The 23,815-nt window shown below is 36.6% G+C and overlaps 3 protein-coding genes across 11 annotated transcripts in view; 1 reads left to right on the top strand and 2 right to left on the bottom strand.

Moving 5' to 3' along the window:
- Nucleotides 1-2,561, bottom strand: part of LOC139943771 (uncharacterized) — an 85,013-nt gene extending 82,452 nt beyond the window's left edge. For all 7 annotated transcript variants that reach the window (XR_011786886.1, XR_011786889.1, XM_071940602.1 and 4 more), the window contains exons 1-2: nt 2,438-2,561; nt 1,300-1,369 (exon numbers count right to left, since the gene is read on the bottom strand). Coding sequence is in view for 5 of the 7 variants with exons in the window: in XM_071940602.1 (XP_071796703.1) it covers nt 1,300-1,369; nt 2,438-2,484 (117 nt within the window). In the remaining 2 variants the exon portion in view is untranslated. The remainder of the gene's footprint in view (nt 1-1,299; nt 1,370-2,437) is intronic.
- The window catches only part of LOC139943900 (transmembrane protein 229B-like), a 334,157-nt gene that overhangs the window by 87,892 nt on the left and 222,450 nt on the right, over nt 1-23,815 (top strand). The window lies entirely within an intron of this gene.
- Nucleotides 5,545-23,788, bottom strand: LOC139943874 (L-lactate dehydrogenase-like). Of its 3 annotated transcripts, XM_071940746.1 has the most exons (10): nt 23,649-23,788; nt 19,809-19,959; nt 18,633-18,750; nt 17,849-17,959; nt 16,707-16,943; nt 14,793-14,910; nt 13,978-14,010; nt 10,145-10,216; nt 8,105-8,228; nt 5,545-7,503 (listed from the first exon to the last, which is right to left on the bottom strand). In XM_071940746.1, exons 2-10 carry the CDS (start codon nt 19,938-19,940, stop codon nt 7,321-7,323), a joined length of 1,128 nt encoding a protein of 375 aa, XP_071796847.1. In that variant the 5' UTR covers nt 19,941-19,959; nt 23,649-23,788; the 3' UTR covers nt 5,545-7,320. The 3 variants fall into 3 exon arrangements, with proteins under 3 accessions (XP_071796847.1, XP_071796856.1, XP_071796865.1); XM_071940755.1 differs by lacking the exon at nt 13,978-14,010; XM_071940764.1 differs by lacking the exons at nt 10,145-10,216; nt 13,978-14,010.

Consider the following 23,815-nt stretch of genomic DNA (forward strand, 5'->3'; position numbering starts at 1 on the left):
ATTTTATAACCAATATACTATATATAGTGGCTGCCAAAGTCGTTTTTGGACACAGGATCTCTCTTACTAATTATACTAATTATACTAATTCGGGCAAAACAGTTAGGAGAATTTGACAACAGCAAGAAGATACTTCTTTTTACCTGGTATCAGGAATTGGTGTGTTTTTGTCTGTGTACAATTTTTGGCAAATCAACCCCTCTGCGGCCCCCTTTGAACCCATGATTAGAGGTAGTGTTGTTTTCATTATTTTGTTAGATTATTAAACAATTAATCATTACAAAATAATTAGTAATGTTTAAAGGCAGAAGAACACTTCATTCATTGGCATGTAATCCCACTATTTTAGACAATGTGCTTTGTTCAAATACTGTACACCCAAGGCCTATGTGTCAATACATTCAATATGTATTATAGAAACATTGTATTTATTTATTTGGCCTTGTGTCACAGTCTGAGTGGGCCACTCTCTTTGTTGGGAATAAGTGAAGCCAACAAGTCAAATTCTTTGACACTGTACTAACAATCACCAATAAGTGATGCAGAGTATTTTACACAGTAAGTACACACAAGGCATGCATGCCATTAAAAGGTTCTTCTATCAATAAACCAATATCAATATCAATAAAATTGAATTTAAAAATAACATTTGATGTTGATTTTGTTGTTATTAATTACTCATCCACACATGTGCTAATATTTTGCATAAATATTTGTATGTGCACAAAGCAAACACTTAAAAAGGAAGGTCATTTGAGGCGGAAACGGTACACCAATTTTTAAGTTAAAGACTAAACTGTCAGAAAACATTAAATTCAAAGTTTGTGTTTCAACCATTTGTTACAAATTTTAAGATTTTGGTGACTTGAGGCCTGTAATTTTAGCATAGGGCCAGTGAACTCAGGACCACTGTAAGCCAATGGTCCAATTGTTTTTCTCAAAGAGTAACATTCTTTTGTTTTTAATGTTGATTTTGAGTCCGATAATATCTTACAATCTGTTAAACATCAAAGTGCTTGACCGAAAAAGACATTAGATTCTATTTTTCAAGTGCTTGCTGAAATCAGCAGTGTAATTTTTATTCTGGTCTTGCACACAATACATGTATCCTGGTCCAATAAAAGTTTTACTTGTCGATTCTTCCCTCAAAATCGTGCCGTAAGTATGTCCCATCATCTTGACCTTTTAGATATCAAGCGCTTATCACTTTCATTTTTTTTATTCAGTAGGCCTAATACAAGTATTCTGTTTTGGAGGGAGTGGAGATGATGAAGTCAGGGTCAAAGGCCTTGTATTTACCTTGAGGTTTGTAATGCTTAAGACATCTGCATTGACATCAACAATACTGGTAGCTCCTGCGTCCACCTCTCTGTAATTGTTCACAAGAAAAAGGAGAAATCTCACAAATTAGTTCTTCAACCTACTAAGCGCTCATTTGACAAGCACCCGTTGGAAATGATTTCAAGTTCAACTTAAAAGGTTACAAACTAATTGAGTAGGTAAACTAGACCCAGTTACTGGGGCACGTAATTACTCCCCTTTTTTATATTCGTGGTCTAGGGGCCTTCTGTACATTCTCCATGAATATCTGTGTCTGTATAGTTGAGCCCGCAAAAAATGTTTTAAGACAGCTTAATTTTTTCAGGACTGTCAGATTTTGCAAATCAATAATCAAGGTGGTTTTTTTTAAGGTTTCTTTTTCGAGCTCCATAAATATCTTTTTTTATATAACATTCAGCACACTTTTATAGGCAGGGCATACTTTTGGTATTACTAAATAATTTTTTTAACATTACTTGGAAGACCAGAGCACTGGAGAGGTATAGACTATTTATATATGCACTGTTGAAGCATGGAGGTATAGGAAGCATGGAGGAAGTTTACTCCTCAATGATTGGAGTACTGTCGTTTTAGAGATAGAGGTCATAAACAAAGTTGAACAAATATTTTTACCACATACAAATTTCAACTGGTCTTTCTACGGATAATTAGGTGAGCCCTTTGCACTGTTGTTTGTTGTCACCGGGAAAATATTATTATTATTTCATTAGTTCCTTCCTCCCTATTCTTCCAGCCCCAGGCAGGCCGTAGTTCTTGGCCCAATCAAGGAGGTGGGACCAACCACACAACCAACTTGAACCCTTTCCACAAAATAATATTCATTATTTACCACAAACATATCGTAAAGAGAAATTAATTGTCAGTCTACTTCAGTAACCATAGAACACAAACGAATAACCACACAAACAAGCCATATAAATATACATTGTATGTCTCAGAGAGCGATCAGTAGCGTATGAACTGTGGATGAGTCGGCTGAGAATTGCTGTTCACGGTCGGTCGAGCAAACACACGACTCACGCTTACAAACCTAACCGCTACTCGGACATTTTCACTACAAAAACACAACCCATTTATCACACTAAATACAACTTACTTTTTGCTGGGTGGACGCACACGTACAGCTACCTTCACGTTCGCCATTGCAGGTTCACCAAAATGGTAATTACAGACATTTCGGTGGTAAAAAATCACAGAATACTCTCTCACGACACTGTTGACAATAGCATCTCCACAGTAAAATGCATCTCAGATACAAACACACGCGTTTTGTGTGCAGACGACCCACGGACGGTTTCGTTGAAATTGTATGGGATTTCTAGCCTGGTGTGTCACGTGGTACAGCAACGGACAAAAGACCAACGATACAAAAACCGACCCTCGCGTTTTTCCATTTAAAATTGACGCTTATTAATATTTTAGTTGATAATAAAATCTGAAAGCTTTGCTCGTTGTAAAGGTGTACCTAAGTTATTCATTTGAATAGTTGGAAATGCAGCATTTTCAGTATAATTCTCGTTTCAATTTGATTATTCTGCTGATGGGTTTTGCTTTCATTGTTATAGAATTTCCCCAGTTCTTATGAACATTACAGCCTGAGAATAAAATAGTCATAATTATTTTGAATGGAAAGACTAAAATCCTTCTTTTTCATTCGTGTTTTCTGATAATATTTTTAACTCTTTTTTTAAATTGTGGCTTTTATTTCTAGTAACTATGTGCAAAAAAAATCATAGCAGACGACAACCCGTTGTTGCAACTAACTGCAGGGAGAGTGGCAAGAAAGAGGGCGCCCTTCCGTTTTCTCGAGTCCTATGTCGGTGGATGAGATGGGTATCATCTTCTTATTAGAAACAGTGCAAGTTTGAACAATTTTAAGTAACTTTTACACGCCAAAGATGTTCAACACAACTAGGACACAAAACGGAAAACGTTTCCGTATCATGCCACCACTTTTTAACTCGCTTTTACAAAAAAAGAATATCTCATGAGTGAATGATATGTATTTTATTTAAAAACGGATGAAAGAGTGGTAGCTGGGGTCGGAAACTTTCCCAGAAAAATGAACAAACATCAAGATGCCTACAATTTGAGTTAAAACCGACAAGGACCAAAAGCTGCAAAATGTTATTACATAAAATACAGAAAATCAATCAATCACAGCAAATACACCAACTCAGACAGGTTTTATGTTTCCATAAATCACTGGCTATTATTCTATTTCTATCACCAGTACAAAAGTATTTATTGTTTCAATCTAATTATCAATCAATCAATCATAGAGCGATCTCAAATTAGCACGTTACAGACAGGCAAATGCTGTTCAATTTAAGTCTGTAATAATTATTAACCTTTTTTTATATGCCTCCGTTTGAAGTTAATTTTGAAACAAAATTAAACCAAAGGAATTTAGAGAAGACACAAAATATTAGTAATAAATAATCAAAAATCAAGTTAGATAGAAAAAAATGAGTAAATATAAAAGACCTGCTTAATAAACTCAAACTAATTGAGCACAATCATATACACTTAGCAAAAACACATTACCACCTATAAACAAAATAATGCAAAACAGAAGCTGGTGACTGATTCCCAGCCAGTAATTTCATTTTTAGCAAATAAATTTTGCTGCAAAAATAAAACCTACGCATTTCAAACAAATAAAATCCAACCTATACCCTGCTTTAAAAACTAAGCAAAGCGATACTATAAAAATAAACTACAACCTTAAATTTTGTTCTTTTGTTTACATTGTTTACAAAGCAACATTTATAACACAAGCTGAAACCTTTCACTTCTGATCCATGCATTTAATAAAAGTTTTAGTAAAATAATTTTAAAAAGTTTCACTTTTGTCATCCAGGGGTTTGTCATTAATTTGTAATAAAAAATTATTTCCTTTGTTCAAAACAAATAACGGGGTTAAACATAACTAACCATAAAAAACTTTAATAACATTGTATCTTAATATTGGATTAAAAGATTGTTAAATTATTGCTATCGGTATTTTTCCCCCTGAATTTTAGCAGGGATAATAATTCCTTACCCCATCTTCATTTAAAACAATATCATAAAATGGTTATTTTGAGTTTAATAACAATCTAACAGTCCGTTGAGTAAATGAAAGTTGTACCCAAGTTGTTCATATAAAAACAGTTTAATTAAAACACTGTAGATATGTTTTCCTCATTTTGATTCTGGTCTTGTGAACAATCTTCTGATCTAGCAAATCTTTTTAAGCTACAAGCCTGCATTTTATTTTTTAAATGTTTCCCCAAACTTCAGGCCCTGAATAAGCTCACTAATTCTTGTTTGCCTAAAAATTATGAAACATCAATACTCTAATAAATTCTTTGGTAAATAATGCAAATACTTTGGCAATGACAATTGGTTAAATAGATTTATCTTGACATAAACAAAATTATGTAACTAATTTATAAGTTTGCTAAATGCTTTAGTTTGATCTAACTTGGCAGGGAATGGTGGTAACTTTGTTTCCTCTGTGTAAAAGCTTACATCAACAAGTTATTCCTAATACACATTATGTCGACCAAGGACCAATCCATTTGAGGTGAATTTAATCTGTCCTGGTGTGGATTTTTCAAAGGGTAAGTTTTTATCTCGATTTAGGATGAGTTGATTTAGGATGACTTGTCCTAACTAAATTTTTAATATCTCCTAAGGACTAGTCCTAAGTTAGGACTAGTCTAATTCTTTGTGAAATCAAGCCAAGTACCTGTGAGTTCCACGCTTTGCTGTGACTTATCTACGCTTGCATTTGACTTGCGACGGGCTTGTGTTTTGTTGCGTCAACATAATCAATCGATGGTAAAGAAAACAAACTTTGGACATATCTGTGTCCAAGTAAGGGAGGGAAAGCTCTAGTTATCAGCAATGAATTGGTCTACAAAGATGAAACTATCTAAACCTAGAGATATACTGACAATTTTTGTAAAATTCAAAGAGGAAATGTTGTTACTCTTTTGTCTCTACAAGAGAAAAAGTTAGCTGACTTCTGCAAAACACGTTCTATATATTTTTTACTTATACATGATACAATTTTGATTTTGTGATATATGGCTACACAAGATGAAAAATGTTTATTGTTCTATAATGCAAGAATTACTTTATTAAAATTACTATGTATTTTAATAAAAATAGAACTGATAGATTCTTTATAGTGTGAATAAACCACACTGAAAGTTGTTGATAAATATTTTTTAATCAATAAAAGGAAGATACTTCCAATTCATATACTAGTTCTCAAAGTACTTTTTTGTTGACATGCTAAACACACAAAAAAAGAACGGCAAATCGCATAGAAACATATATTGTTTTATTACTTCAAAAAACAAACTACAAGCACCACAATCATATTGCTCCTAAGTCCTGTTGAAAGACTTTCAACATTCTACCTTAAGACACATTCAATCAAGAGGTAGTAAAAGAAGGAAGGGGTGGGGCAGTCATTTGAGATGGGAGGGGGGAATGAGGAAGTACATAGGCCTAGTGCTGTAATGAATGAGTCTGAAAGCCATCAGTGATAACCTGGACCAAATTTCATAAAGCCTGTAATAAATAAAAACTTGCTAAACACAGAATAGTACTGCTTAGCAGAATCAGGTTACCAGCCCAAATTACATTAAGTTATTATTGTTGTGGCTGGGGCCCAACTCCATTTTTGCTTAGCAAAGAAATTTGTCAAGCAGTGTTTTCTGCTAAACAGCTTTATGAAATTGGGCCCTGATCATTACTATAACTTGCATACGCATTTTCGCTCTTAAATAACTAAAACCACAATCAGAAAAATGGAGTTACTACGTCTGCCTTGGACTCGATTTCACAAAGCACTGTGATTCATCTTAAGATGAGTTGTACAATATTGGGAACACTCCAGATACTTAAAGGTACAATACAAAAGAGGTAATTATCAAAAATTTAAATAATCATTTTCAGTTTGAAGTTGATACTGGTGTTAATTACCCTGAGAAATATTTTTCCGCTGTCCACAAAATATAATCCCCAAGTCATTTTTTTTATATTATTATTTAAATCAAAAATAATGTAAAAGCATTCTGAAAGATTATGAGCACTGAAATTCATTCAAGGAATTTTCAGACATTCTAGATTTTCTTTACCAGAAATTCATATTGATGACTACAGTATTGAATGTCGTGGCTGAGCAGTTTAGTTCACGGGACCCAAGGTGTTGTTAGCAGCAGAGTGTTGGTTCGAAACTCGGTCATGATACTTGCGCTCTTGAGCAAGGCACTTAACCAAAATTGCCTTGTTTCTAGTAGATGATACCCATGCATACATCTTTATAGACTGTGAAGGGGGTAACCCTGTTTCAGTAGGTGACAACTGCCCCAGTGTTGATTGGGGTCATAGCCCAATTTGATGAAGTGTTGCCTCTTCTTAAAGTAGCCACCTGTGATGTAAGGCTATCTCTTATTTAAAAAACCTCAAAAGCAACCGTCAGATTAATAATTCTGTAGATCTGCACTGAGGATATTTTGAAACCACGGCTTTGGCTTTGGTTCTGGCTTCAAGCTCTGTCCTCTAGTCTGAAGCCCTGAGCCTGTGGAAAACGCACAATAGACCCTTCCCATGAAATATGTAAATTGCACATAGCGCGTGCGCACTAACGTTTTGGTTGGCAAATTTAGGGAACATCGCGTGTTTTGTACACGGGTAACGGGTGCGTCACGCAGACGCGATTGCGCGTCTGCTTAGTGCACAACTCTTTGGCGTTTGCCAACCAACAGGGTCTGTACGCATGCGTGAATGTGATTAGCATACTTCATGGGAAGGGTCCATTGTCAAAGCATCCACAGGGCCAAGCTAGCCTGAGCTGAATCTGGAGCCGGCCGAATCCTTGGATTAAAAGAAGGGCCTATAGTAACTACCAGTATTGTACCTTCAAATAAGATAAACAACCTCAATTAATTCTCACATCATTTCCATTGGGCCTAGGCTTTACTCCAAGGTAGGAGCTGGTAGTTGAAGCTCCTTGATGACATCCGCCAATGTCTCTGCACTGTTTCTGAGTTGCTGTATCTCCTGCAGGTTGAGTTGTTGCTTAATGACATGACGTACTCCGTGCTCTCCAAGCACACACGGGAGACTCAGAAACACATCCTTTTCAATGCCATGGTAACCCTACAAATAAAAGTGACAAGGCATAACATGTTAGTATGAACATCTAGGTGTAGTAATAATAATATGTGTATTTGATTTGCAATAAAAACATGTGTACATGTATATCTTCTTGCTGGGTAGATTATGTTCATTTGAGAATTTGTCTTGCTATTTATTATATTCTACTACCACGGAGTAAATTTGTTGGAATACGGGAGCATTCTTATTTCTGAAGGAAAAACTTGTCCTGTTTAATGACTACTAATAAGAGCGGAACGTAGGAAATCTGCCAGGGCTACTACTTTTGCTTAGTGGATCGAGGGGGGACTTCTCGTTACAGACTTCACTACAGCAGAGTGAGTTCTTAATAATCCTATCTTAGCCTCTTTTTAAATTTACGCCTCAATTGTTTTGAAGGCAAAACAGCCTATGATCTTTGTATTTGATTTTCTCAAAGTGTAATTTGTTGACTTGGGCCGTTTTGCCACGGAAGGGCTGAATAGGGGAAAGAGTATAGGATCTTTTTTTTAGGTGGGGAGGGGAGGGGGAGGATGACTTCCTCTGCCAAACGTAGCCTTGATTCTAACCTTAGAAGAGGGCATAGGGATAAACTAAGAATTACCTTTGCGAGTGTAGTGAGAGCAAAGACAGCGTTCTGGTTCCGGAGTACAGACTGTGCCAGGGTGCTGACACTCAAGCCAATAGCCCATGATGTGTATCCCTTCAGCCTGATGATCTCATACGCACTGAAGAGAAATATTTCACACTGGTGTTACAACTCAGTCAACCAGTAAGAACCAGGGTGGAGTATGCAGGTGACAAGTGGGTGTACAAGTGGAAAGATTTACTTATCATTCAGTTTGCTTCACAAAATGTATGTCTAGCAGTTGGAACAAATTAATGACTAATACAAGTACAAGTATGATCTTATGAGTTTAGCCCAATTTGTTTCAAATTATTCACTCATTGACCCTTTACAAAGTTTGTTGCACGATTCACAAAATCTAAAGTTTACTGGCAAACTCTTTAAGCCTCAGCTTGCAGACTCTGTTTTTTTTTAATCATCACTGTGTCTATGTTGTCTATTCTATTTTTATTTTCTCTATTTTTCCAATGTTTTTCAATAGTCTGTGGTTTGAAACTTGAAATCAAATTTCTTACTGCTTTATCATCTTGATCCTACTGTAAAGAAAAAAAGGGTGTTTTACTTGTTGCACACACTTTTCTTGACTAAAAAGAAAAATTAACAGGACATCAAGTGTCCGAGAAAATATTCATATGGTTACGATAAAAGCACAAAAGGCTCATGAGACAACAATTTCCTCAATGCCTCAATGAAGCGGCTGTAGCCAAATGGTCTAGTGGGAAGACTCAAGATCTAGTGGCCACATCACCACTATGTTGGATCACAGAGCAGACCAGTCATGATACCAGAGTCCTTTAGCAATGAACCCATAATCACTTCTCATCACCCAGGAGTAGAGATGCTTGTCGTAACAAATTAGGTAAATGTCCACGACTTGTTGGTCACCGGACCTGCATACTTTTAAGATGATTTCAGAAATACCTTCAGCCTAATAACCAGGAGTGATTGTTAAGACGTTTTGATAAAATAAAAAAAAACTTATACAAACCTACTGTTATTACAAGTCAATTTCAAACTTATAATTTTACCATCAGTATCTTTTGTGACTAAGGTTATTTATGGCCAGTTAATACTCAACACATTTTCCAATACAAAGCAAATCTAATCAAATGACATTAAATTTAACTTCATTTAACTATTGCTTTGCTTTTGTGTATCTGTAATAGTTATAAACTAGTCTAATTAATACAAGTTTTTTGTAACACACTACGAAAAAGAAAAACTACTCACAATATATCAAACAATTATTACACAAAGTTTAGAACAAAATAGCTTATGGATAATTCCAGACGAATATTAACTAGTGCTACTAAAAAGAGACAAATAAAATCTTGAGAGTTAACTAGCAAGCAAAGCTTAGTATAGAAGTAGTTATCAAAGTAAATGACAAAGAAGAAAGAGAATGTTAAGAAAAAACAGTTAAACTGTATATCAACAGACTTGGGTAACCAAAAGGGATATTTGCATTGGACAAAAACAAAAATGTACAACTTACAGTTGGAATGGGAAATTAGATTTGTTGTCTACTGATAGACTTTGGCATTGGAAAACAGCTTAAAATACATAAGTGGCAACAAACTTACTGTTTAATTTGACTTGGCATTGGTTTGCAGGAGTAGCATTCATTGAAAGCCTGTCTCCTACATAGTATTTTGTCAATATCTTTGCTTGGGTGAGACAAAGCGTTGAATGGTGAATGAGAGCTGTGTGCCCGCCCTCCATAGTACGGCCTTTGTTCCAGTTTGAAACAAAAATACAAAATTCACGTCTCCTGGTATGCGGGAACAAATTAGCATGCTGACATGCCATCTGTCCTCTAAAAGAAACACACACATTAGAAAAATAACCTGCTAAAGTATTTGGAAATGGCTGTATTTAAAAAAAGTAAGTTTGCTGCCACCTTCAAGAAGCTGCTCACAATGCCAGTACACGTACGTAATTATTAAATTGGGGTACATCAGATTCAATGACACACTTCAAAACCATGCATGTAGAAAAACAGAGAGAAGAACAGACCTGTCAACAACCCTTTTGTGTAGGGTTTTCCAGTCAGCAAGAGAACCCAATGACTCCCCCTCCAGACCAATTCTGATGGTATCCATGGCAACAGATGGCAGCCGATCACGGATGAGAAGCACGTAAATAAAATTAAATGAATCCTGTTGCTTAAAATAATGCTCAGTGTTGCGTATTATGTGTTCTGATTAGAGGTGATTTTAACTTTTCTATGCTAAACGAAATTCAAAATAATCCGTTAATTATGTTTCAACAAACATCATCTAAGCAATCTCAACATGAAATTTCAAGAGAAAAAAATAGATATTTTTGAGCATACAGAATTGCTTTTGGAGCAAACTTACCAAACTTTATGCATTAAAGCCATACTGTCACATTTTAGAGGTAAAACGATGCTGAAACAACAGAAATGTACATAATGCATGCGGGGCACAGGATTGGCCAATAGGCATCGAGGGTGCCCTACTTAAACGACGTCATATGCATTTAAAATGTCGCGCAGAGCTTTATTTCATTATCTCTATTTTGTTTTTCGTTTTTGAAGTCCTTCACTCACTAACTTTAAAACATTGTATTTATAGGAGTGCATGTAAAGACTGCACAAATGATGCTTCTTGAATCTACACTACTTCTGTTTAATTTCTCTACACACACACAAGCCTGCAATTCACAAACTTTGTAGTCTAAATGTTGTTGATGTTTTCTTTTCTTTTTAAATACAGCTATGAGTTTATGAGAGTCAACAAGCAGAAAGCTCAATCCAAAACGGCAACAAATAACTCTAAAGTGATAAATCAACTCTAAAGTGATACCTCACTGAACTTTCCTTCATGAAGTTGGTGATTTAGATTCTGCCGTCGATTTCACAAAGAGTTAGGACTCGTCTTATCTCGAGTTAGGACGAGTAACTCGAGTAACAGTGCAGGGTTGGGACTCGTCCTAGGTCCTAAGATTAGTCTTAAGTTAGGAAGAGTTTTGTGAAATCGACAGCTGAACTGTTAGTCTCTTGTGACACAAAATAATGTAACAAGCAAAATGCTGGAAAAGGGTGTGAGAATGCTTTTTTTGTTCGTCTTTGTTTTTTTTTGCAGAGATATTATTCTTTAACTTGTTTGGAAGAGTGGAACAATTCCATTGTTATGATATTCCAACCATTATTACAAGCCCTAGGAAATAAATTGAGCTTAAGTTGTAAAATTTGCAGGATACCACAGACAAACACGACAACATGGTGGCACAGGGCCCAATTTCATAGAGCTGCTTTTAAAAGAAGAAAATATTGCTTAAAATTAGTCTGCTAAGCAGAAACACGCAGGATACCAGTCACAATTTTTACATGTGACATTGTAGTTTTGCTGGCCCAGGAGAGAGTTTGTCAAAGCTGATAATTTGATTCACCTTGTTGATACACCTTAATTGATACACCAATTTGTTCAAGAGAGAGGTGTGAAAAGAAATCACCAACAACCACTAAAGACGCATGCAATTATTTTGCCTCTTGCAGAAAGAAATATTTGGAGATCAGTACAATTTTTGTGAAGATGAGTACAATTTTTTGAAAATTAAACAAATAAAAATGCAGTAAACACACACAAAAAAAGAAATAAAGGAAAGGTTTAATGATTAAGTGGTTAGAGTGCGTGCAGAGCCAGAGTTTAGCTAGCATCAAATGCGTAAAGAGCATAGAAAACTACCTTGAGCAATAAATCTTAAAGAGAATTTTTAGCGTTTTTTTTTCCTTGGTGGAAAGGGATTTTAGGAAGTGGAATGGATTTTAACTGGTCCCCGTTAATTTTGCTGAGAGCAGATAAGCTTACTCCAAGCATGGAGGAAGGAAACAGCTTACCAGCTCAATAACTTTTCTTACTGCAAAATTTCAAAATTTAAACTGCTGGGCTGTGCAATTTGAAAAATCTGCAGGTAGCAAATTTTCCAAAAGAAAAAAAAGCAAGGCGTGGAAATTTATGATGCAGGCAAACACAAGTTGGTTGTTTCACAAGGTGGAGAAAAAAATACATTCTAGATTGTACAGACTATTTAAATCTTAAACGCCGCAATATTTTCTATAACATCTAAGGACTCAATTTCATGGCTCTGATTACAGGAGAATTCTGTGCTTACAGGGTAAAAGCTGAATTTCTCAGCACTGGGTCAAGCGTATTAGCGAAGAATGTCTATAAATGTGATGTATTTTTGCACTATGCAAAACATCCTTGCTTACACTCTACATGTGAGGTATGAGTACAATAATCATGCAATGTATGCTTCATCAGTAACCACCCATTTTTATTTGAGGTAAGCAGAGCCATGAAATTGTTGGCTCTGAACACAACACAGCAAATATTTAACTACATCTGAGTGATCACAACTAACACAATACTCACAACAACTTAAACGGATACTGAAAATTAGTGAAAATAATTCTTCTACATTCAAGTACATGTACCAAAAAGTCAACTCTCTACAAAACACGTGTAGAGCCAATGGTTTTCTCTTCCAGAAAAGTGCATTTTTTTGTTCACCAAATATCTTATTTCTGGCAAATAATATTCTGTTTTTCAATTAAAAAGGAATTTTCTTAATGACACAATCTTTCAAAATGTATCATTCTTTATAGTCAAGGGGGTTTGAATTAGTGAACCAAGTGCTTGTGATAACTTGTCAATAAACACCAGTATTTATTAAAACAGTTGTGGGATTTGAAGCTTTGCATGGTGGAGATACAATCTCGTAGGCCTAATGTTTGTGGTAACATCGTGTCTGTGCTTGAAATCTCTCTGTAGAATTGTGGTGCTGAAAACAACCAGTGGTTGTAATAATTTGATATTTCCATAAGTACGCTTTTAGATCATCTTCAGTCAGGTGAAAACTCTGTTCATTTTCTGTTATCAAAGAAAACCAGTGGCCTTACTTATCACAAAACATGTTAAAATTTAAACCACTGCATACAGTAATGTGGCTTCATCACAGCTACATGTGACCAAGACTAAAATGTGTTTATTAATTGGTCAAATAGTCGTTCCTTGCTAAATCATGCTTTGAATTATCAAAGTTAATGACGTTAGTTATAGACTATATGTCTGAATTGATAGCTTAGGCTAAGCATGGAGGTAGACTACCTCCATGGGCTATGCAGCTGTAGCCAGAGGGCCCCATTTCATATAGCTGTTTGCTAAGTTAGTTTGCTAAGCAAAAATGAGTCGAGTACCTGTCACAAATAATGTCTATCACATCACATTTTTGGCTGGTTACCTGTTTTTGCTAAGATACATTTCTTTTCTGAGCTATGTGCTTTTATACGGCTTTATGAAATAGTACCCAAAGCTATAAAGTCAATTTAATTCAGACGCAGCCATAGTGAAAACAATTATCCAAAGTAACATTTCTTGCATATTAAAAACCAACAAAATCAAAACAGAAACAAACAAAAACTGACTCTTCTTTCAAATCAATAGTGAACAAAATTGAATAGTTAGGAGACATCGAATATTAGAAGACATAAAATATTGCACTTGATTGTAAAACAAAGACTTCAAAATCAAGGAGAATAAATAAGCAAACTGGGGTTTTTACTTTTGAAAACCGGGTTTACCAGCAAAGTCATCACACAAGCAAGTAACCATTAAGACTAAACAATTTTTTTTCAGCAACCACAGCAACTCTTTGGCAAGAAAACAGCTTTTTTTAAACATCTTTCCTAAACAATAAATTCAGTGCATGCTATCATCACCAAAATACAAAGCAAAAGAACACTAGGTGTTTCTCAAATGCTAAACCTTTGGAATGGTGTATTTTCTTAAGGTGATTACTGCAGATCAAGAAGAACTAATTACCCTTTGGTCTCCTTTGCTTCGCCTTGCTTTGGGCTACAAGTAAATACCATGAATATTCATACAAAATAAATAATACATAAGGGAGGAAACTAAAGAAGGGAGTATGGAACAAGCACAAGTTTACAACAGAAAGTTCAACATAAAAAGGTATATCTACTTGCTGTGAAGATTATTAATGTTCTTATGCGGATTTGTCTTGAGTTTCTACCAGGGAGACTTCTCCGTTCTGAAAAGAACTGTCAGCCCCTACTTATTAACTACTACCCGGGCCGAAGGTAGGAAATTAGCCAGGACTACTAGAATGTGTACTTTCACTCAGTGGATTAAGGGGACTTCTCAAATGAACTTCACTGCTAAAGAGTTCATTTACCAGTCAGACAAGGTTTAATAATTATTTCCAATTTTTTTTTTTTATCCCTCAATAGGGGTTCATATTTGGTTTTTTTTAAGCGAACACAGAGTGGCAGAAAGGGTACTGTTTACTCACAAATATAAACCACATACACATAACATATAAAGGAGTAGTAGTAGGCTGCCACATAACATAGAATGGGGTATATAGGCTGCAGGCTACACATGTTGACAAAATAAAGATATTATTGTAAACAAGCAATTAACAAATCCACCAATCAGTCAATAAATTAGTCAATAAATCAACCAACTAATACAGTACATAAAACTGTTCACAGGTATTATTAAAAGAAAACAAACAACAATAATAGTAACCTAAAAACCATGTGTTTGTCATTCTATATGTTTTAATGTCCCGCCCAGGTCATGCATATTCATGTTGAAATCTGCATATTAAATCTTACCTTTCTACTACATCTTTATGGAGATCTTTCCACTCGTCCATGTCCCTGTCGGTACCAATTTGGGGAATCAACCCAACCAGGCTCACTCCAGCGATACTAGTGCCAGACCATACAGGTACTGCAAGAAAGTGTGTACAAAATACAATGTTTATTTATATGTGTTTTAAAATCCTACAAATTGCCCCAATTGCACTGATATAATAAAACTAATAATTAAAGGCAATGGACACTATTGGTAATTACTCAAAATATTTATTAGCATATTTCCATTCTTGATTATGAGTAATGGGGAGAGGTTGATAGTATAAAACGATGTGAGAAACGGCTCCCTCTGAAGTAATGCAGTTTTCGAGAACGAATTTGATTTTGAGACCTCAGATTAAGAATTTGAGGTCTCGAAATCAAGCATCTGAAAGCACACAACTACGTGTGACAAGGATGTTTTTTTCTTTCATTGATATCTCGCAACTTCGACGACCGATTGAGCTCAACTTTTCACAGGTTTGTTATTTCATGCATATGTTGAGATATACCAACTGAGAAGACTAGTCTTTGACAATTACCAATAGTGTCCAGGGTCTTTAACACAAGTAAGTTTTATGGACATTCATTTTTTAATAATCTATAACCCTACTTTTAATTCCCAAAATTCTATAAAACCTTTATTGTTTTAATGGTCACATTTTGTGGATCTTATTTTTGACCTTTTCAAGCTAAATTACTTTTCGTGGTTAAATGTTTCAGTATTTTTTTTTTTAAATAAGTGTCTGGGAGCATTTTTAATATGGATTTGGCACTATACAAATGAGTTTCATTTTTATTATTATAAATATTATTACTTAAAAAGCAGTCATTGAATTTACACAAATAAAAGCCTAGTCAATTATTTGTTTGTTGGGGTGTCTGTTTGTTCTTAATATGATATAAAATATTAGATGTCAGTTTGTTTGCACGATCCGTGGCATTTGTCAATCAAGTGTGTACATTTTGGATCTTGTGAATCATATCTTTGACTATCAAAAATGGCTGTTACAGAAACTGCAACATTTGATCAAAGTACAACCATGCACTTGATCTTGTATTGACATCCCCGTGCAGGTCTGTATGCCTACCTTATCTTGTAAAATAACCGTTTTGATTTGGCCAGGTAAAAATATGACTCTGTAACTTTCCCCTCCCAGTTTTAAAATTGCTTGATGTTCTGTATTTTACCAATGAAATGCAGTAATTGTCTAAATAGATGAACAACCGCACCCTGCCCCACCCCCAAATAAAAGAGGAGAGCAGTGGGGAGTAGATTATTTCGATAACAGTTTTTATATCTCACTTTTCAACCGATTAACAACAGACACAACAAAATTAACCATGGCTTATTATAGTTACAGGACAATGGCACTTTTGGAGAGACGCACACAATTTTTTTTTAATCATTGACCTTATGGAAAACACTAATATAAAATGATCTTGGATAAAAAGGATGTTGTTTACCAACTGCAGTATTGAGTAAGCAGAGTTGGAATTTTAATTAATGTTTAACTAACAACCTACCCCTTTTTGCACATTGATACAACCTTTCTATTGCGGCCGCTGTGCAATAAGATTTTCATTCACATTTTTAGAGCACAAACAAATCAATGTCTACATAACAGCAAGAAATCCTAAAAAAGGGATCTATTATTATAGTAAACTTGCGGGTACAATCATGTGTCTTTATTGGAGGAGTGTTGGCTCTGAAAAGAGAACAAATCTTCAAATGTCACAATTGTTGTGCGAAACTAAAATTCAAAATAAAACACTTAAATAAAATATTTAAATACTTTATGGTAGACAAATGCTTGAGGAAGAAAACAAGTTGACATGAAATAAATTAAACACCTTCACTTTCAATTGAATCAAATTATTAAGAACACCTACCGCTTGTATCTCCGTGCTCACCGATGATATAACCATGAACACTAGAGGGGGCTATTTGCAGTTTCTCTCCAATAAGGAAGCGGAATCTGGCCGTGTCCAGGTTGGTTCCACTTCCAAACACCCTGTTCTTTGGCAGACCGCTTAGCCTCCATGCTACATACGTCAGAATGTCCACTGGGTTGGAGACTACCATTATGATGGTGTTTGGGCTGTACTTCACCAGGTTAGGGATAATCCCTAAGAAGTGAAAAAAGAATACAAAAGCAGAGTGGGATTATACGATTTGAAATTAGCTGCCAAAATTCAAATGCCATTTGAGGAAATAACCATGAATGTATTGGATCTTTTTTTCATAGATAACAAGGATGTCATTAAGGCCCGGTCCCACTGCAGCGATATCGAGAACAATAACGACAACGACGCAAAGAGAACGCATTTTTCTATTCATTGAATGAGCGTGTGCGTATTCTGCGTGGAGCAATTCAACCAATAGGATACGTTCTCTTTGCGTCGTGATTGTTATTGTTTTCGTTATCGCTGCAGTGTGACTCAGCCTTTAGCCTTTTTGAGGTTTGGTGGACACTATATGAGTGCACTATACAGACAAATTTACGCAAACCAAACAGTGCCATACAAATGTGCCCCACCCAAAATGGTTTGGTGTTGATCGGGCACTTCAAGATATGGGCTACACTTAACTGACTGCCTACATAAGGCCCAGTTGGGCAGAGGTTTTGGTGGTTCAAATTCAGATTTATAAATAAGAAATAAATAAATAAAATAAAAATTTATAGCACATTTCACAATAACCGTCTCATTGTGCTTTTCATTAGTGCCCTGGTCATTGGACCAATAACATTCCTTAAATCTTTCTCAGCTTCCGGGGAGTATACAACCTAGGCAACAGTACCGCTCCAATGGCTTTTGTATACACATCAACCTCAAAGGTACCCATTTATACCCCTAGGTGAAGAGAAGCAATTATAGTAAAGTATCTTGCTCAAGGACACAAGATTCGAACCCACAATCCCATGACTAAACCACCAATGCTCTTTTAAAACCATTCGGCCATGACAACCTTATTTCTAGTATATTTGTCTTTGTTCAACACCAAATTATTACAATTTTTTTAGAAAGAATACCTTTAAAGATAGCGACATTCCTCTGGACCAGATTAAGACGGCTTTCTCCTTCTCTCTGTCTCACTCCTGCTGTCACAATGCACAGTCTGGAACCAGCAGACACTTTATAATCTAACAGAATTTCAACCCAAAAGATATATTTGTTAACACTATTAGACTCTTTTCCATGCCAAGGGTTGTAGATTCATTCCCAAGCAGAATGTACTGCTAAAGAAAATAATAGTGGGGTACCAGTGGCAACAACAAAAATAATCTGAAGACAATACCATTCTGGCTGTAGTTATATTTTTAGTTCAAGGGAGTTGCTTAAGGTAACCAACCCAAATAACATGTACCATTTGTGCCTAGTGTCTTTCTCGTGTTTGCTAAGCAGAAACTGTTTTAAAAAAAATGTTTATGAGCACACAGGCCTGTATGATTCAGTTTTGAAAGGGCAAGGTCACCAAGACATTTTCTCCTTGGTAAAGGGCACCCTATGAGGAAATTGTAAATCTATACTGGAGCATTTCAAGGGCACCAAAGGGGAAATGGAGGCAATCGCCTTTGTTGCCTCCGTGCAGTATCAGGCCTGTAAGCAGCTCTATGAAATTGGATCCATGGCAAATGCCTATATCCCAAGTGCTTAGTTCAAAGGAGCAGTTCAAGACAAATATACAGATCCCTGCATACATAATCTATATTTGGTTGAGATTGACTTAGTGTCCCTTAGGCTGGGAATTCTTGGTCAGCAATTTCTGTCTGGTAGTCGGACTCACTGACAGGCTGAATTAATGGCGGTACGTACCAGTGTCACCTTTGACAGTCATTCCTTTGGTGAAAGCTAATCCATGTTGCAGATCCTTCACCTCTCCATGTAGTTTGTCTGCTACGACATCCACAAGGGCAAGCTCACTGGCTACATGCTGAGAAAGCAACATCATATAAAAAAGTTTGGTTTTATCAGCTGTTTGACTATAACTTTATTGTTGTTTTTTTTTCTTCATAAAAAAACATCATTTAAACGAATGAACAGTATGGCAACTGATAGGTTGAATTGCACTGGTACAATACATACAATTTCTTTAAAAGTAGCTTAAATAGGTTTTAAACAAACAATCTCAAAGGGCATTTGAGGAAGTTAGACTCAAGGGGCACTTGCGGAAATAATAATATTAAATAATAATAACAGTTCTTATGCGCATTTTATAATAACCAATGCGCTTTACATTGGTGCCCTGGTCATTGGGCCAATAACATCCCTTTTAATGTTTCTCAGCTCCCTTGGGAGTGCACAACCTGGGCAGTCATTCTTGGCAAGTCTTGGTAAGTTTACCAGAGTCAAATAAATCCAAGTGCGGACGCTGGGAAAGTTAACCCGTCGGAATGTTACCCAGCGTCATGGTTAAGTTACCCAAAATATTAATCCAGTGCGAACACGGCTTTAGGTGAATGAAGTTCAAGTCCTTTTTCTAATATTTTTGGTTGAACAAAGATAAATTTAGCAGAGGGGATTTGAACTTGTGACCTCATGATTAATGCACCAGTGCTCAACCAACTATAAAAGCCATCTGGATCCCCTATTTTGTAATGTCTTTGTCTACAGGTGATGTAGCCATTGGAGAGCATTGGACCACTGTTAAAGGCAGGTGATAAACTTTGTCAAAGACTAGTATAAATTGGTGTATTTCAACATGCATAAAAATACAAAACCTGTGGAAAATTTTAGCTGAAAGATGCAAGAAAATAATGGGGGAAAAATCACCTCAGTGATGCAATTTAGTATTGTGTGCTTTAAGATGCCTCAGATTCAAATTTTGGGGTGAAAAATAACCTCTTCCTCTTAAACTACATTATTTCAAAGGGTCTCTAGTGCTGTACCAAGTAAGCTTTTATGGTAATTTTGGAGTAATTACCAAAGGTGTACCTTCCTTTACACTTGAATATGATTTGAAACATTTGAAGGCGACTGAGTTTGAATTACCTGTGTGAGGATGCTGAAGGCACAAGCCATGCCAACTTGACCAACTCCTACCACTGTCACTTTAGTCTGGGAGAACTCACTCATCTCCTCACACACAGGGTGCATCAACTGCTGCTCGAGCTGGGTTGACATCTTGTCTTTTTAATGGTATCTATCACGAACAAAGACAGTTTTGTCATGGGTTAGAGTCCTACCCGAGTATGCCTGTGATTTTCTTGCACAAAACTCGGCGGGAAGGTACAGAGTATATAGTGCTAACACAGTGACAACAGTAGGTTAGCAAAAAGAGTTCACTGATGCCATCATTAACGTCCGTCGATATATCGAAAATACTCAAAAACTCGATATTTTTTTGACATCGAAATCGCCGATGTCACTTTTATAATCATATCGTAATATCGGATTTTCGATATATCGAAAATAATTTCGATGTTTTGAAAATTTCGATGTTCCTAAATGATATCGAAAATACCAAAAGAGTGTCCGATTATTTAAAAGAAATCTGTGTTTGAGTATTAGAAAAGCCGTCGTCGTTATGTAGTTTCATCATTTTGAGTTGCCCTATTAAATAAAATACGTTTTACAACCAAGTATGTCTGCTTGTTCTTTGTGTTTTCGCCATCAGCCGCCGGCCCGCCGCAGAAGTTCACGACCCCGCGGCGAGCGCTCGGTAAAACCTCAAAAGAAACCGCCGCTGCTGCCCCATCGGCTGTTTAAGATGCAACTTCCCATTGCGCATGTGATCAAAATCAATGCGTATTCACCCCGCAAAAACTTCCCCGAATCAACAAGACAAAACAAAACAAGGAAGAAAACAATCTTACGTTATACAGTAAAATAATCTTTCTAAAAATCCAAGGTATCGTAATGGCGTCATTTTGGTCAAATAAAGCCTACACGTTGTGTTGTTTTCGGTAAACAAGCTAACATTTCCGAGGAACTTTATGCTTCGCAGCACAGACCACGCTGTCGGCGGCTATTGCGTGCGTACCAGCGAAGACTATGCTTTTGTACGGTTTAAGCGTGCACACCAGCGTGTATGGTTATTGCAATTCGGGGGGAAAACCCGTTTGCCCAAGCATGCACAGACACGTGCAGTCTTTGGTCAAGGCGGTAACGCGTGATGCACTGCGTTATTTCGACAATAGGGGGCGTTCTAGCATTCAATGTTTCTTGCCTTTGTTATAGAATGCAAAGTAAAAAGACTACGAGCCTTTATTGGAGACTATGTGACTGCATGCTGCGTGCGTTGTATATTGTGATCGCGGAGTGGTAGGTCTGTGTTTTGCGGGACTTTCTAGTGATTTTTTTTTTCGATGATTATCTCAACCATTTTCAACCGTAAAGGTAGTCCGGGCGCCCGTCGGACAACTTGATTGACACTTCTACGTCAATGCATCGGCAACTGACACCTTAATGTCGGCGAGTCACGCAACTCACAAAGGCTCTGTGTCATTTTGAGACGGCCAATCATGGCCAATCACGAATCGAGAATTGTGGTGAGCGTTCACCAAATGGCCAAGCCAGCGGTAGCGGCGATCATACTTTGTTGTAAAACCAGAAATAATCGGGGCGGGACTACGCAATTTGAAATTGTTTGAACTACAAACAAGTTCGGGGGATCAGACAAAAACAGGTTGAAATGTAACCCTATTAAACTGTCAGTCTACGGTATATATCTTTCTACCTCCATGAGTATACCAAGTGCTGTTTTTAGGCTTCCATCTTGCGCGCGGGAAATACTCGATATATCGAGTATACTCGATATTAAATTTTCGATATATCGGTTATGGGAAAAAACCGACATCGACGGACGTTAGCCATCATGTACTTCCTAAATCTTGTGATAGCTGATAACACCTATTACTTCCTTGTAACACATAGATCTACTGCACAGGCTTGCCTTCCCAAAACTGACTGTAAACTGCAATACAGAGAAGGTCATTTATCAGGTGTCCAATTCAAAAGGAATGGGGTTTGTGTTGGGTGGAGACTGTGTTAACTTCTAATTGCCTTCCTTTAATACGGATTCCAAGGTGAATTTTAATTTGTGAGGCATCCATTCCCAATACATAGAGTCCTCATATTGTCGGGAAAACATTTAAGTTGCTAACCTCATATTAGCCAACTTGATACTCTGTGGCGATTTGGCGAACCAAAGCTCACAACAATTGTTGTTGTTAAGGAGCACAGCACTGGATCAAAACTTGCTATAAACAGATGCCAGCCCTGCAACGTGCTACTATTTAATATTTTATCAATCATATATTTGCTGTACTTTGATGTATCTCAGTCTGGAAAATCAATGTTCCCAGAAGTGTTGCATTTTAACTTGTTGATCAATGTAAAAGTGTTTACACTGAGAAGCCATCAGATTTATAAAAAAATAATTACTACATGAACTGTTGTACAACACTTTTTTAAAACACGGATTGCTGACATTGGAAACTGGGCGAAAAGTCAGCATACTAATCATAATGTACAAAATTCTCGACAGAATCGTAGAATGATATATGATTTTTAAAATAAAATGTAATTGTTCTACGTGCAACTTGCGCAGATGCCCTACAGAACTAGTATTTTTTTATAACAGTTTTTAATTAGGGAATAAAAGGGTAGCGACCAGTTCTTACACGGCCGTTTAAAGCTGGCAGGGTCAAATCGCTGTGTGATAAAGGCCCGAGCTGAAGGCGAGGGCTGAGGGCCTTTAGCGCACGGCAATGACCCTGCAAGGTTTTAAACGGACGTTTAAGAACGAGTCACTACTCTTTTTTATTCCCATTCATAAATGCCCTTTTGTTAAATGACGTAAAAAAAAAACCAATTACAGACACTTTGAAAATTGAAAATTCAAGGTTTGCAATATTTCTTTCAAAAACTTTGTGAAGAGTCTGTTGCGCATGGGTTGTGTGTACGTGCGCGCGCTTATAAATAGATTACGCGCACTTCGAAATATATAACGGGCGCGCACTTAGAAATAGATTACTTGCTGTAACTAATAGCTATGAATTGCGTTCCGCATGATAATCTTTCGTGCCTTACACGCGGAAGCCAGCCGGTCATAAATACTGGTCATTATCATCCGTTTAAACACCCCCTAGTGACGCGCTCTCCACCAATAGAGAAACTGTCTAGGGTATAAATTTATGAATAACAAACATTATGAATATCATTAAAACATGGCAGCACCCAAGAACATGTCACATTAAATGTAATTTTTGTACACGTTTTTTTTGGACCAATTTTCAAATCATCACATCTGGACAAAGTCATCATTTAATAATCCCTGTTATGTGTCATAGTAATTCCACAAATGTAAGGAATAAAATGAGGTATGTTGGAGTATAGGACTTTTTTAAATGGGAGAAATTTGCAATCAAACTACCTCGCATTTTGCGACCTTTGAAAACTTAGCGTTTAAGACATGTATCAAAGGTGGGCTGTAATGGTGACAGTGATGAGACCGATGATAAAAACGGAGCCATTAACAGCTCAACAAGGTGGGCTACGTGGTGCGGGGCCCAACGAGATTAACGGGATTGTAGCTACATTTTTGTAGGTGAGGTAGCACTAGCACGACACTAGCAGTGTCACTGTCAGTTATGAAGAGTTAGTTAGTTAATACACAGCAGCAGTGACAATCAGACAATGACATGGGGCTATTATTATACAGCTCTATATGGGCTGATGGGAGCGGACTATTCAACCGTGATAAAGTCACATGGTAATATAAATATTGCCACCTGTTGTTGCCTATTCTCAGTAAATTGTTGTGGCAATCTATGTTAACATTATGATTCGTCATTAAAGACATTAAGTTAATCACATATAAATACTCACACACTAGCTAACAAATGAAACTTGACCAGGCGATCCAAGGTTGCGGCAGCTGACAAAATGTAACCAACGTATTTGTATAGGAACTTGGATTGAAATTGAATGTAGCGAGCATGCAATTCACAATTGATGTTCCAACCAGCTGACCACCACTACACAGTTTTTGTGAG

The sequence above is a fragment of the Asterias amurensis genome, chromosome 1 (genome assembly GCF_032118995.1).
Source record: "Asterias amurensis chromosome 1, ASM3211899v1".
NCBI lineage: Eukaryota > Metazoa > Echinodermata > Asteroidea > Forcipulatida > Asteriidae > Asterias > Asterias amurensis.